General features: G+C 39.2%; 1 protein-coding gene across 1 annotated transcript; it reads right to left on the bottom strand.

The window, feature by feature from the left end:
- Positions 1 to 2,482: 2,482 nt before the first annotated feature.
- LOC108783294 (histone H5) lies at positions 2,483 to 4,349 on the bottom strand. The gene is made up of 2 exons (XM_018551836.1): positions 3,779 to 4,349; positions 2,483 to 3,456 (listed from the first exon to the last, which is right to left on the bottom strand). Exons 1-2 carry the CDS (start codon positions 3,914 to 3,916, stop codon positions 2,893 to 2,895), a joined length of 702 nt encoding a protein of 233 aa, XP_018407338.1. The 5' UTR covers positions 3,917 to 4,349; the 3' UTR covers positions 2,483 to 2,892.
- Between the last annotated feature and the right edge of the window lie 11,755 nt (positions 4,350 to 16,104).

Genomic DNA, 16,104 nt, shown 5'->3' with positions numbered 1-16,104 from the left:
CTAATTGATATAATGCATATCCCTTCGTATTTCTAGCATTGATCGATCTGAACGTCAGAATAATTTTTAAAGAGAGAATTTGAAGAAATTGTCAAGCATCCTTAAGAAACGAGTATCGATGTGGAAATCTCGATGGAAATTATGTGATTAGATGCGTGTATGTCCATCACATAATGGTAGTACCGTCTCGCACAATGTAAGACAGACGATTAGGAGAGCGCTGGTAGATGATGCGGCATATACTTGCCCACTAGTTAAGTACGGGAGCTGTATTGCGATCGATCGTTAATAACACTTCGGACTATAATTGGATGCCAGGATCGCCACCTGCTGTTTCCATATCGTCGATGTAGCCTAATTTGAGTACCCGGTAGTTATCAACGCTGCGAATCGCACGAATTAAAATCTCTCTCGTGTGGTCCGGATATATTAGCTGTGGAGATAGCGGTGCAATTAAATTCCTCGATCGTTGACATGGACTAGAGCAGCGTTCATGCCTCTCGCAGTTTCTTGTTGTATTTTCTCAGATTCTTCTTTTTTCTTGCTTTCGTAGACGCGGAGAAACATAAAACGGTATAATCTTCTACGTAAATGACCTCTTGTCTAAAAACTGAGATTATTATTTTAATTAAGTCAATAATTAAATCATGTAATTATAATAATTAATATTTTATATTATAAATACAAAAATTCACCTAATCTTGCGAGTCTACATCTGCAAAACTTAATTCTAAGAAGTTTGGCTGATAATAATTATATGAAATTTTCGCATATTTTAGGAAAATTTCAGTGAAATACATTTCTTTCAATTATATTTTATTATACATTTAGTAAATTGTTGAAATCACTTTTCAAATTTTATCTCAATTTATTGAAGAAAACATACATTTTTAAAAAATAAAAACAGTAAATAAAAATTGAAGTAAAATTAGCTTCTTGTCAAACGTAAGAATAAACTTACAAAATAGATAAGAAGAAGAGCTATCTTATTACAAAAAGATTAAATTATTTTCGTCTTCCGGAATAAAACTACTCACGAGTAGTTCAAAAGAGTAATCAAGTTCATCCTTTATTTTTGCTAAGAGCGTTAAGTGCTTGGCGAGCACTACGTTGCATGTACATTCGGGCAAACTTCTTGCACGCACCGATGTAAGTCACGATATGAGTTAAGTCAGAGATGTCCGCGGGCGTAGCCTCTGTGGGCTATAGCTCCTAATCTAGGAGCGTCGACATTGCTGTCGGTGGTAGCATAAATCTACCTTAATGATATTACCGCGTAATGCTGGGGTGACGCTATCTCGGCCGGTCAGTGTACGTGAGAACTCACTGACACCTCGGCATCCGGTGTTTCACGAGCAATCGCGCGCAAAGAAGAGATGGTATCGCCGAGGTTTTCTCTCCGGATCTCTTCCTGTCCGTCCGACACGTCATTTAGGTGGAACCACGCAGCGACGAGTGGCTGGAAACTCTGTTCGGGACACGATGGTTACGCCTGCCAACGACCGCGAGTAACTTCTATTCTCCGTGCTGTCTCGTTATTTCTTGGCAAAATGAGAAGATTGCCCCCAAAAAAATCCGCCATGAATTTATTATTACTACTTAAATTTTTTGCGCGAGATTATTTTATAAAATAATGTATTCTCGACGTTTACGCAGTTTTATATAACTCAAAAGATACATTATAACTGTACAATGCTTTATAATTCCGTTAATTAGTAATACTAACATTTTATTCAGAGATATTCTGTGCTTTCGTACGAAATTATCATTGCATGTAAATGTCTTGTCGGAAGTTGATGTCGCATTGAATCAATTAGCATTTTTGAATAGTATTTTTAGATTCAATATGTTTTTACATCGAAATTAATACTCTGGAAGGACCACCAAAGAGAGTTTTGCTTATGAACGGAAGAACGGCGAACGGTTCTCCAGCTATAGAAGGATCTTAGGATAGAAAGAGTCACCGTTAGAATCGCATTAGTATCGCTTGATAGATCCCGGTATTAGCGTCGCGTCGACCTCCGGGGGAGAGTCCTGTCGGAGAATAGGGAGCAGTTAGATCGCAGCATTGTGACTGCAGGACATCTAAACGGTACCGGGAATAGACAGATGTCTTTCTTTCTCGCTCCGTGTCGCCTTCACTTCCTTGCGCGAGACCGGTAAATGCTACTAATCACTTCTCGATCCTTTCTAACCTGCCTCGACCCCGTCGCGACAAGAGTTATAGCAGTCGGCTTCATTTGAACTATCTCCACCAGGACCTCGAGCCACGTGAAAATCCTTCGCACCTGAAAATCGTGTCAATGCAACGAGACTTTGTGATTTCGCTTTTCGAAGAAGAGAAAGCACCGGTTGTCGTCCCTCGATTCAAGTCTAGAAGTAATTGGCTGGATTTTCACAATTCTAGAATTGTATAGCAGCGGATGAGGAAGAAATAATCGGATTAATTGAAATAAGTGCCAAAGCGATTGATGATACAATAGTTTATATAATCAGTCAGTGTAAAGGAAACATATAAAATTTGTAAAAAGTCGAAGACTACAAGACAAAGTTCGCTGTCGACGTACATTTCGGAGCACTATAATTTATCGTCAAAATAAAACAAAATCTAGATTCGTCAGAGTTATCCCCTCGTCATTGATTGATAACCACCGTGTCGAACAATTAATCCTTTGCAGTCCCGATTAAAAGGTTATAAAATTTGCTTCCTATTCCAAATTGAATTGTACGAAATAATATACAATAATAAAATATAATAATTAATTTTTCCATGTATATACCTCTGATAAAAAAAATTTCAATTTTGCATAAAAATTTCAATTGTCAATTTTACGTGGACGATATACGACTGCGAAGGATTAAGATCCGCAGTATCTTTTCGTGTGTAGATGTTTATTGTTGATCGCGATTTTGGTCGTCAATCATTTCCTTGTCGCTGCTACTCGATCGGCTGCGCGTCTGACTTCGATCCCGACTACGACTCTGATGTCTGGACGGCGTCTGGTTGTTGTTGATACCCTTCTTATACAAATAAGTCATGTCCTTTCGGAGATTCTCCACCGGGGAATTTCGCAAGGTGTCTTCCGTGCGCTTCCTGGACGTGGCGCACTTGCACCTGGCTGCTGCGAGGGACCTCGTTCGAGGAAGCGAAGAGCTGCCCCCTCTGCTCCTTGAGCTTCTGCTTCTCCTCCTTCCCCTTCCCCTCCTCCTTCCCCTACCCCTACCTCTGCCCCTGCCCCTGCCCCTCCTCCTGCGACCTCGGCGACTTGGTCTCGCTCTTCGCGATACTCCACGGCCACGTCGTCGCCTTCTTCGCCTTCTTCGTCTCCTGCCTTGCTCCAAGGGCGCCACGGTATGCGCTTTGTACATCATTTCAGGATCCGTATTCAGGCTGTAATAACCACGGTCCCTCTTCAGGATACCGTAGTCCAAGCCGCGTTTCAAGGCAGCGTATATCTGCGAAAAGAAAAAAAGCGTTTCTTGTATAACTATCACACATCTTGTATGATTAACAAACGCTTTTTTACCGAGTTTGTTAACTTAGGGTTTTCAGTAAAATTTTCCGAAATTTGAGTAATATGATGCAATGATATATGATCCGAAAATTTTAAATGATCCTTTAAAATATAGAAAAATAAAATTTAAATATCAGTGTATATTATTATTATATATATTAATTACTTCTATGGTGAGAATAAGAAATTAATATATTGACATTATACGTTGCTTCTTGTACAAAAAAAAATGAATAATACTGATAAAGCAAACTGTTAATTACCTGTTTTTGTATGTTCGAGTCCGATCCCGTATATTGAGATTTAATGTAACTCATGATTTCCTTTGACGTGGAACCACGAATTTCCCGCAGATTGCGTATAGCGGAGGCCACCAGGGCTGACATCTTTGGCTTCGTCATATTTCACCCTCTTTTGCCTCTTCTCTCCTTCGAAGATATTCCAGGATCGTAATGCCGTTATGTGTCGTCTCATGAGCAGATCTCGTCAGAATTTTAGAGGCCACATACGAAGAACTCGGAGAGGTCGAAGGTCGCACGAAGATCGTTGTCGACGTTAATCTGAGCGATCGGTTTATCATCTGGCGCAGGATGATTTCTAAATAGTCGTGGTGATTTCTTTGCGACTTTCCGAAATGTGCGACGACGTTAAGATAACTTGGACTCGGTGAACACTTGGAGTCGGCACATTTAAGCCGGTGTGCTTAAATAATCACTAAGAAGATTTAATAACCGATAAAAATCGGTTATATTGAGATGCCGAATATGATTTTGGGAAGAGAGGATGAAATGTGTTGCTCGTCAATGGCCTGTCCGGAGATAACTGAGCTGTTGTTATTGATGCGCTATTTTGTTTGACACGCGTTGCTAAGAAGAAGTCATGGAATCTAGATTTGGGTTGCTTCAAAAATTGAAGATCTCTCGGTGATGCCGAAATTTTATTCAAATCACAATCGAATATGACGTTATGGAAATAATTTGTAACATAAATTCGAATTTAGAGAGATTAATATTAACATAAGAAAAGCAGATATTAGTATGCATGAGACGCATTTATTTTTTTTATTTTTTACATCTTTCGCAATTTCTTTTCATTCAGCCGACACGAGATTACAATATATAATATATACCAATTTTGACATTGTATAATTCAGTTATATTAATAATTACGACATATATATTAATAATATTAGCATCGAAAGAGTATAAAATAAATTGTGTGTATCGATTGTAATAACAAGGAATAAGAAGTCTTGCGCGGTAAATTATGCGACTGCCGACGTTGATCATTGAATAGCCTCGTTTCTTGCTCTTCATCGCTCATTTCATATTCCTCGGGCGCGCGGTATCCTTTTTTATATTTCCCGCATAATTAGCATCGTCGTCGCGCGTGCATTGCGATACTGGTAACACATAAGTACCACCGGCGGAGTAAATATCGTGCGTCACGTAACCGAGATGCACCACTCCCATTGAAAGCGCTTTAATTAATACGCTCGTTTTAACACTCATATAACATCTCGGACGCATGCACGCATAATTAAGAAAAAAATAAGCGACTCCATCGATTAGCGGCCAGTAATGTGTCGGACCGATGATCCGCACGCGACTTCTCGATCGATAGTAACTTATAATTTCTATCCGAGCATTTATCATCGCGATGAATGTAATATAAGTAATATTAATGACAACAAAACGTTTGCGGTTGCTCAAGATAAAGAGCGCGGAACTGTGTGCCTCGCTCGTTGAATGCAAATGCGTCTCGGCCTGCAACACCTCGTGTATCTTGGAATCATGGCGGCGGGCAGCGTATACGCGCAACATTGTGACTGTATAAATCTAATGGAGGTTCGGGGTCATCACATCGGGGTTCACTTGGGCTTTGTATATGAAATTGCGCTACCGCGTACGGTAGCTTGCGGTAATATGACGACGACGACGACGACGGGGGTTCGCGCGAGAGTTTCTCTCTTTCTCCGCTCGTCTCCGCGCGACTCGAATCGTCTCATTATCCGTCCTTAACGGTGCCGTCGCGCCGGCAGAAAAGAAGCCACGATTCCAAGTCGCTGCGAAGAGCGCGCGCGGAACGCGTGTATCCCCGGACGAGACACGACTTGCCACCTCGTCCAGTAATTGGACAGTCGTATGGGGATAGCCGCGGTTTACAGGAATAACGCGGCAATTTAGCCGGCCGCTTAAAGTCGCTATATACGCGTTCGCTCGCGCCGACGATTTCGTTCGTTAATCAGCACCAGGTGTCGCGAAATACCGTCTCTCTTCGAATGCGCACCTGCTTGTAAATGCCTACGTCTATACTCCAATAATTATTTATCAACGTCGCATTGAGAGCGGGGGCACGACAAGTCGGCGGCGTCCCGACCGCTTCGGCATTCGGGCGTTTTTATTATTCATCGATCGTGGCGACGACGGCGCGCTTAGATCTTCTCGTTTCTATCCGCGCAGTATTTCTTCCTCGCGACGACGAGCGCGTTAAAACGATCGCGCAAGTGCGCCGGTGTATTTCCGTAATTAAATTCAATCGACGTGAGCGCGTAATCAGCGATATATTATCCGCGACGGCAAAGGCGGTGGCTTTACTCCGTATAGTACACGTCGTAGATTGAATTTACATCAGTGTTGCTTCTGGAAGTCAAACTTTGTCCCGCCTGATTACATCTGTTCCAACTATTCGGATCTCGCGGCGCGCGCGTTCGCCGTATGCCGATGTCGAGAGATATTGCTTCGTCGCCGCCGCGCCGGCTTCTCGTGTCGTAAAGGGCGAGCATCGACAAAACCGAACCTCAAGGAACTCTAGGAACGTGACTTCGTAACTCGGCGGCGCGACAAGAGCGAATGAACCAGCGCTCTGTTCCAAGACACACTGTTATCCTTCGTCGTCCCGTCGAGACCGGGACTCCAACCGGGCGACAGGACCCTAACAAATGTCGGGTCAGGATAATTGCGTGCGGAATTCGCCGCTCCCACGACGAGCGTTGCTGTCCCTAACGCTGCGGGAGGACGACGAGCGACGCAATCCGGGCACGGTTCCTCGTGCTTCTGATGCCGACGGAACCACAACGGTTCCACGCTTCATACGTTTATCATACGAGCGTGTACACGTTATATATATGTATGTGTGGGGGAGCCATCACCTCCCTCGCCACGGGATGTCCGGCCGGACAGAATGTGGCGAACCGAGCGTGACGATTGCCCACCGAGGCATTTTTACACCTACGCTCGCTCTTTCCAGGAATCCATCGATCCCAATCCTCCACACCTTGCGGCGTCTAATCACCGTGACTTCGCCAGCGTATTTTCTTCTAAAACAATGCCGAGGCTTCCCGGAGCGCGTATGCGTGATTTTACTCGACATAGTCCACTTCTTGTTGCTTGGAAAGTCGTTAGGATGTTGCGAGAAGAACGCCGGACCGCTCACAAGAAGGTTAAGCTCCGCTGATCATCACCACAGATCTTGCGCCTTTTACGATCGCAATGGTCTATTACGAAGAATACTTCGATGAATCTTTATTGAACTATAGAATGTCTGGTTTCCGTTATACTTGTCATCATCTTATTTCTTTACGTATATTACGTGATATCATTTAGGTCAAACTATAAATAATAATTTTACATGGAAAGAACAATTTTGTTGAAGTGTATCTAAAAATTTATAGCTAGATTTGAATATAATTTTGATGAATTATCAAAATAATTATATAGGACGCTCAATGTAATTGCTATAGACTATTAAAATTTGTTGTAGCATTGCTCATTATGCTGAGGTATTCTATATAATATTTTTTTATAGTCCAAAATTATTTTCGCATCTAACTAAATTTTTTAATATTTTAGCAAAATTGTTCTTTTCATTTATAAATTATTTAACTATTTATGACAACTTCTTGTTTCCTTAAACATTCACAGCTCGAGAAATATTAATACGACACTTCAATTAAAGAAAAATCAAGATTGCTTATCCATCCTACAGTATCTGTCGTTAAAATTGAAAGACACTTTTAATACATCCTGTGTAGAAATTCTACATTCTTTTTTAACTTAACCGCGTAGGGTTAATTGCTACTTGCAGAGATCAAAGGACCCGAGGCTGCGACAACAATCTTAGAGGTGTCATGGTTCGAGGACAGCGGTTCGATTGCGCTTCGAAATATCCCCGGAGGACGCTTATTAAATGACAGTAGAGTCCGTTGTGTGGAAAGACACAACCCTCACGACACCGGTGTCGTTCGGTCGACCAATCGACGTGTCGATCGGCACATTGAGCACCGTGCACCGCGATGATTGCGATTGGCCGATCGGGCACCTTTCTGCCTTCCGTAACCGACAGTCGCACAAGTCGAACGTGTTATTCGCTTTGCATACTTGACCGGCGGCGCCCGACGCGGTTCATTATCCATCGTAAACGTGTTTTTTTTTTTTTTTTACCGCAGATCGCCATTTTGGATTAATTATCGGCCGACTTGTGCGCGTCACATTAGCGTTTTCCCCCGTGGCGCAATATACAAATTATTTCATCGACCAATCATCGAATGCACGTTCCCAGCAGTGGTACGATCGCGCGTATGAATATTACGAGCGTAATAAATAATTGGTGTTCTCAGAACGGAGAGATCGAGACGCGTTGACAATTTTATTATCATAATTTGTCCCGTTCGCGAGCATCTATCAGCGTGACGGTGTGGCAACCGCAGGTTTTAATTATTGCCGCGTGGAGATATAATCTTTCCGATTATATGCCGCTCGCGCCGCTTAAGCTTTAGAAAGTGTTATCCACAGGTACTCATTAACGGCATAATTTTTCGTACTTGTCGGATATGGCCTTTTTCTGCGTAATAATATAATTCAATGAGGGTATTGCTTTCACAGAAAGTGAGAACTTAACTTAATTATGAGATCAGGTCAATTCATTTTTAATCATATGTTATGTATTTTCCGCATAACTTGAATAAAGTATTCTAAACCTTGTGTCTATTAGAAATTGCTTAGAGATATCGGACCGAGAAAGAATTAACAAATCACATTTGAACAATTCGGTCGCATGATCGATGCCGATGGTCAATTATTTTTCCGTCTATCTGTAATCGATTTCTAGCAATTTTTTTTCTTCAGATCCATTGATAAATTGCAGTACGTAAGAACAAACTGCACGTTATAATGAAACTAACAAAATCAGAAACAATGTAAAATTGGATTGAAGTACAAATTAAAATCCAGAATATAAATGTAGGGGAAAATTTACAAAAGACATGATTACAGCTCCATAAATGTGCATCAGTCTGAACAAAGGATCAAATAATCAAAGAAAAATAACAATACAATACATCTGGTTCGTTTTCAAATTATTCTTTCATAATTAGGGTCTTTGATGTTCCAGCGTGCTGCGTTAGGATTAGGTGCATCGCATTGCACGCGAAGAAACGGTTGATCAGCCGAAATAGTCCCCCTTTCCCCTTCCTTTTCTTCTTCTTTCGTCCACTCGCTCATTCTCGCGTGCCGGATTTTCGGTTCGCGATGGGTTCGTGCCGGAAAGGTGAATTAACGGGCCAATGAGAACGGGCGCAGTTAATAAACCAGACATATTAAACGATTATATTAACGCAACCGTCGCCGGAGATTAATGCACTCGCGGTTCTCGAACGTCTCACTCCTCGCAAGCGCGCACCGAGGAAAGGTAGGAGCCGACAAGAAATATGATCTACACGGTGTGGGCACCATTGCGCTGCGGTAGCCTTAAGATAATTACGACCGTATGATTTTTGCGTATCGAAAGGCTATAGTTCGGGCGACAAGTCGGTCGACTCAAAAGCGGCGCATAATAAAAGGGATTTTTTTACTATCACTTTAATTAAGGCGAAACGCATCGCAGAGACAACTGTAACAAATGTTGCAAAACTATGAAATTATTCGAGAGATTATCATATGGTATAGACGATTATACCGTTAAATGTAGATTAATTTAAAAAATAGACTACATCCATAAAATGAATTATTTGCTTCGATTAATAACCAGAGTTCTTTAAAATAATTTATTTAAATTTTTTAATGCTTGTTATATTATGCTTGTATATATCAATTATCAACTTATATTTAGCATCTTCTAAATATTTGTGATTATAAGTAACAGTTTCTTTTCAACATAAATTCTATTCCGTTGCATCAAATTCTTTTATTCAAGATTCGATAAAAAATTATTTGTAACTACGATAATTGATAGTAATTTTCACGGAAAAAGACGTTAAAAGCGATCGAAGAGTCTTCATGTTCTCGTGAGAAATTTAAACCGAGTATACACGAAGCAGACGCAAAAAGGAGAAAGAAGGGAGGACGGAGGCTGCGAGAGGGAACGTTTGATTACATGAGAGCAGGTGGACTAGAAGAGGCGAGAACACGAAGCTGCTCGACTAAGGTAGCGACGTAGGTTTTCTTGGCCCACCCGCACCTACCACTCGTCTCGATGTCACGTGTTTATAAATAGTGCATCAACGTAATGCCCGGCGGCTGTAACTACGGCGAAAGATTTACGAACACCGTGTCTTGAGTAGCGGGCAGGCAACGTTCCCGAGAGAAACGAGACGTTCTCTGAACGCGGAAAGGAATTCGGCGAGAGATGTAATAACGAGGTTGAGCGACTCGCGCCTGGTTAGGCGTTACCAATGATTCCTGAAATGTTCCGTCTGGCTAGATCGTCATATTATCTGGAGCGGTCGCGTTTACAACATTGTTACGAGTAAGAAACATGATGGAAGATTTTGTTCCGTATTAACATCGAATTTCGTCAAAGTTAAATTACAATTTTTTTATTTCATTCTCTTGAAAGTTGACTGTAGATATTTATTTTAGTAATTTGTTCAACAAAGCTGCAATCCAACTTGTTAAAGAATTCGATAACTCATATGATATATTGAAACATAAAATTAATTACTAATATAATATTAATTAAAAAATATGATGCATCTCCAAATATCTAAGTTACGATAAAAGTGGCTCAACTCGATCTAACGACTTTGGAATCGCGAAAGTCCAAAAATTGTAAAGGTTCGACAACAACGTAACGACGTATGTTTCACGGACTATGGTTTTCTCGAATATGTGCTAACTATTTCGGCTATTTGCGACGTTCACTTTTGTCGGACGTGCTCCCTAGTGTCTAATGTCGTGCAATGTGAGCAAAGTGTTCGTGATCTCAGTAGAAATCCACGTCCGTGGTCTAGTCATCATCGTCGGAATTCGTAGCTCGACGGCGCCGATCGTCTCCAATTAGTCGCGCGCTTACAAATCGCGCGGTCCGAAGATAATTAATAATACGTAAAAACATCGCCGTTGTCGACAATGCAGAACGGATTGCGTACCGGCGATAGCGATCTAAATTTAGTTTCCATGCCCTCGGTGACTTAGGGAATCGGACACAGTATCGACCGTAGTCGAGAATACCGTCGGAAATGTCGGAATTCTAAAGCACAGCTAATTTCCTTAAAATTATTTATATGTACGTTAAAATGGATAAAATATACTAAAATAACATAGAAAATGCTGAAGATGTATAGCCAGTTTAAAAGGAAAGGATTGCAATCTTTTCAAAACAATAAATAAGTTGAGAATTAGTGCAGTACACACAATGCGCATTTATTATTATTTATAAAAACATTTTAATTGGCGCGAAGATGGCGTTACAATACAAAAGGGAATGTTTCATTGATTAAACTTTACACCAACAATTTCAGTTTAGTCGAAACGTTTCCTTTTGTATTATAATACGTATACCATCTTTGCGCCCCAATTAAAGTGTTTTTATAAATAACATGCGCATTGCGTATCTGATTCCCATTAACCTAGTATATTACTTGTTGTTTTGAATTATTAGGAATCAAGATTTATTTATCATCTAGGCTTCTATCAAATAATACAATTTAATTTTTTTAAACGCTGTATTAGAATTAAACACAAAATATTAGAATATTTATCTTGAGATATATATATATATATATATAACACACACGATTGATTTTATAATATATCGAAGTATACAAAGATGCATTTATTTCGAATACATTCACGATATAATTTTTACTTACACGTATCATGCAAGGTCACGTTTGTCATACTTGTGTCTCGTAGTGTCATTAGTTGAAGTTAATGATGTTGATTTAAGAAGAAACATAAATATATTTTTTCTTATAACACGATTAATCGTCTATTTTAACGACTTCTAAGATCTTACTCTGCACAATGTTAGCAGGTACTTAAATCTGACGAATACGTCAAATGCAAAAAATCTCTATCGTGTAAAATGGCGCAGACGTATAAACAATCAAATTTAGAGGAACGTTGCATTGAAGCTGAGAAAGTGTAGCACGTTAACGCACATTTTCTTTTAACGAATTATATGTGTTAAAGATCCTGTAAGACCTATTAAACATATAAATTCTGAATTTTAAATTATTTTTTCTTAGTAAAAACTTTATAGGAATTACAATATAAAAAGAAAATGATTAAAAACTATAAAGATTATTATTACAATTTTTTTTACATTAAATATTTTGATGTTTTAAAAATTTTGATTAAAATAATTTTGTAGAAAGAGAGAGAGAGAGATCGATTTGATTATATATACTTACATCTTTCATATTAAATAATATAATATTAAATAGCATCCATCAAGTACTTACTTATAATTAATAATTAAAACTTCATCATTTAAGATAATTATTTTCTAGTTCATTCGATAGTATAAATAGATGCGAATTGTAGGTTGAAGATAGAAAAGGTAGAAAACGATTGCTAATTCTGAGATTCTGCTTGGTTTTTCTGCGAAATTACAATCATTTTCCATCATAGAGACGGAACACTTGTGAAAGTTTTAATAAGTCTCGAGATTAAATCACGGAAAAGGTTAAAAGTACTTGATCGTCTGTCCAATAATCTCGCAATCTATTTTACTTATGATCGATGGGACGCTTTAACTCGGCGAAACGCCATTTCTCGCAAACGAGGGCGACTGAAGAGCCGCTTAAAGCGGACGCGACGATCTCCTTCCGTAGTCACTAAATCATGCGATTCTAAGCTCACAGATGCAAGTTTATAAATGTATCTCCCACGCCCTCCACTGTCTGGCCGGATTTCTCTTTTTGTACTCTTTCCAACACCCGCTCTCGTCTAGTGATGTCTTTCGCTTTCTCGATTCTCTATATATTACATGCGAATGTTTTGAAAGGGAAGATTAATCTGCGTTTTCCTGGACACGTACGTCGTGATATTTACACTACTGGAGAAGTCACGTGTGAAAAAAATACTTTTTAAAATGCAAGTCTGAAGATTTGCTATAAAAAAAGGAAAATATATTTTTTGTTAAACAGAATAAATGTAAAAAATTAGAATATTGTCTCGATTACTACAGAAAACATAACTCAGTCTTTTTTCTTTATACTTAAATGTGAAAAGTTTATTTCTGCAAATTTTTATTTTTTTTATACATGATTTTTTTATATTAAATTTTTTAAATATGATTTGGTATTACCATGAATTCGAATGACGATATTTATTGTTTTATCGAAATCAGTTGTAAATATTATTAAAAAAATACATAAATGTTAAATGTTAACATGAATAATACAAATAATAATAAAATTAAAATAAAATGTAAATAAATTAGATACAATATCACGTTGAATCATGCAATCAGAAAATACATACTTCTACGACTCGAGCAAGTAAATTGATCAACGTCAAGTTTCAAGCGTAATAAAGATTTAACGTCAGTTTAATTTGACGTGCTATCCCTTCACTCTGAAAAGACAATTAGAATACGCGGTCGAGCGATGGTGTCAGTTAATGAAATGATAATCGATGTGCTTAAGGGGAATAATTACTAGCGGTGTAGTTATCGTAGCTGCGTTCTCTGCCATCGTCGGAGAAGATTCACTACGTTAAGAGATGACAACCGGCTCTCAAGCCCGCAAACGTTGTCGATCAGTTAATGACATTTATGACAGCCGACTCTAAGGGATACTAGAGAAACGCGTTCTCTTCGTCGCGTCAAGAGCGTGTTAAAGTGGCTTGTGAAAAACGTCCCCCGAGAGTTCAAAATGAATTAACTACACCTGGGAAAGAGAAAGAGAGCCTGATCTCTTATGACTACCTTGAGTTTGTCTATCGTTTTTATTAATTATTATGTTTTATTAATTTTAATTGCGCACGTAGAACAAGAGTTTACACCAGCAAAGCAGGTATTCTGAATTTTTTGGTTTTAGCTGCACGACTCTTTTGCGAAAAGCGCTTTTAAGACGTATATATAAAGGTGATCCTTCACGACCAATAATATTGTTAGTATTAACAGATACTGACATTATTACTGATCATCCATATATGTAGTTAACATTGACGGATTGACGTAGATTACTGACGATGATCTGGATTTTGATTCTTTTGAGCATTAGTATTGCTTTATTAGGACCCAGTATTTCACAGTTCAATACATAGTGCACGTAAAACTAAAGCGAAATGTATTATTATAATAGTACTGATCATGTAAGGTTGCGAAAATATTGGTGCATACTGTCAGTATTACTGATTCAATATTATTATAAGGTCATCTTAATAGAAGCGATGAAATACGTAAGATCCCCTCGAGAGAAATTCTCGTTGAATAATATATAAGATAAGAAACACGAATGGGAACGGATGGGTGTATAAAACTTTTATACAATTACACAAATGGAATGGATATAATTATATAAAGGTTTTTTATACACTCACATCCCATTCGTGTTTCTTGATCCCAATTTTACGTGTTGAAACATATTTCTCGAACAAATAATTGCTACTTGAGATTTATAAATACGATCATAGATTCTATTTTTTTTAGAGAATTCCAGGAGTTTTGCATCTTTTTTCGTTTTTCAACTCCGCGGTAACAATTGACTTCGTTCCAAGCATGCCGCCGTTCCATCCCGAAATCTTTCCGGCTCGTCGACTTTAATTAACCAGGGGGTAGTTCACACACTGCTGGACATTCACTCGGAATCATGCAACAAGGAGCGAGGCTGTTTGCAACGCGCGACGCGTGTGAAAATAGACGCTCAATGCCTCACAGTCGTGCAGACGGTAGACGGCGGCTGCCAACACGACTGCCGGCGATGCCTGCGCGATGCTTGACTGTTATGAGCAGCTATAATAACAGTGACCAGTTGCCGCAAGGAGGAACTCTCATTAATGGTACACCCGCGAGACTATGAATCGTAGCCATGGTGGAAACGCACCGCTCTGAACGGGCTGAGGTCCGCATGGCGGTCTGTGAACGCGGATGAATGTACTCGCGCGTGTCTCTCCCGCGCGAGAACTCGTCGCCCTCGTATCGTGATGCCGTGACAATAATAGCTGGTGCGAATGGTCGACTCGCGGTTTGCCGCGCGTTCACAGGGAACGATCTTACCAAATTGTCTCGAAAATTGCTATAAATCAACACGAATATTCTCCAACTAACAAAAGGATATCATTAATACTGATGTCAGCACGTTTACATAAATATTCGTAGAGACGAGGTGGAGATAATAACTTTTGCTGAAGAATTGAGGCGCTAAATATAATGAATACGTATTAAATGGTGCATTAAAGCAACGCATAAAATATATACAATAGAGATATAAAAGTATATTACATCTACATCTCGAAATATACATATATATATCTTTTAAAACGTATAATTTTTCACACTCTCTCTATAAAATATAATTTTAACGTAATTATACTAAATAAATGATGTTTTATACATATATTACATATTCTAATTGCAGCTAAATTATATTTAAGAAACATTCTTTTTTAAATTTATTTATTTATTTAATTATAACACCGCACCACAAATACAATAGTTAATAAAAAATGAAAAATATCGATTTTCAATTATCTGTATTTTGTTTTAGTCCGCGAGACGTTAAAATAATGCAACATTTATTATTAAAGCTAAAAACATATGGCTTTAAACGATAAGCGAGTTCGGAGATTCCGTCAGAGTTACGAACAACGTAAGAGATCACTAATGCCGCGTAATGGCACCGCCACAGCTTCTTTATCGATGTAAACAACCGCTAAAATCACTGTAGACGCAGTACACACTGTGCCAAAGTGCCGTCGTATTTTTGGAACGCGCTCAGCGTCATGGCGTCTCACGTCAGCACGCCCTCGCTTGAGCCACCAGTGTCTAGGTGCTAGCAAAAAGTGCCAACAGACAGAGCCTGTCCCCGTCTAAACTTCATCTTGGATGAGGATATAAAAGAAATAAATACGCGTCCCGTGCATCGCTTAGGACCGTCTCATTCCGATTATTGTAATCGGTCGATTAAGTGTGAATCCCGTGATTGGTCAAGTCTCCTGAACAGCAAATGCAATTGGTCATTTCCAATCGATCGATTTTAAGTTAATCGGAATTGGTGAAACCGGCGTTTAATCCATATACGGTCAGAGAGTCGTGTAAATAAAAATCAAGGTTTTTACGTACTTTGTGCAACTTTCAGTTTAGAGACTGAAACTGCAGCAATACCCAAGCGATCAGTCAATGTCTTATTTTAAGAAAATAG

This window comes from Cyphomyrmex costatus, unplaced genomic scaffold (genome assembly GCF_001594065.2).
Source record: "Cyphomyrmex costatus isolate MS0001 unplaced genomic scaffold, Ccosl1.0 scaffold10, whole genome shotgun sequence".
Classification (NCBI taxonomy): Eukaryota; Metazoa; Arthropoda; class Insecta; order Hymenoptera; family Formicidae; genus Cyphomyrmex; species Cyphomyrmex costatus.
The sequence above is the reverse complement of the archived record's forward strand: the minus strand, read 5'-3'. Positions and strand labels throughout refer to the sequence as shown.

Excerpts from the sequence above, each read along its gene's own strand:
- LOC108783294 (XM_018551836.1), bottom strand. The coding sequence starts at position 3,916 with ATGACGAAGCCAAAGATGTCAGCCCTGGTGGCCTCCGCTATACGCAAT. Across the intron at positions 3,457-3,778 it reads ACTCGAACATACAAAAACAG|ATATACGCTGCCTTGAAACG; the intron begins GTAATTAACAGT and ends TTCTTTTCGCAG.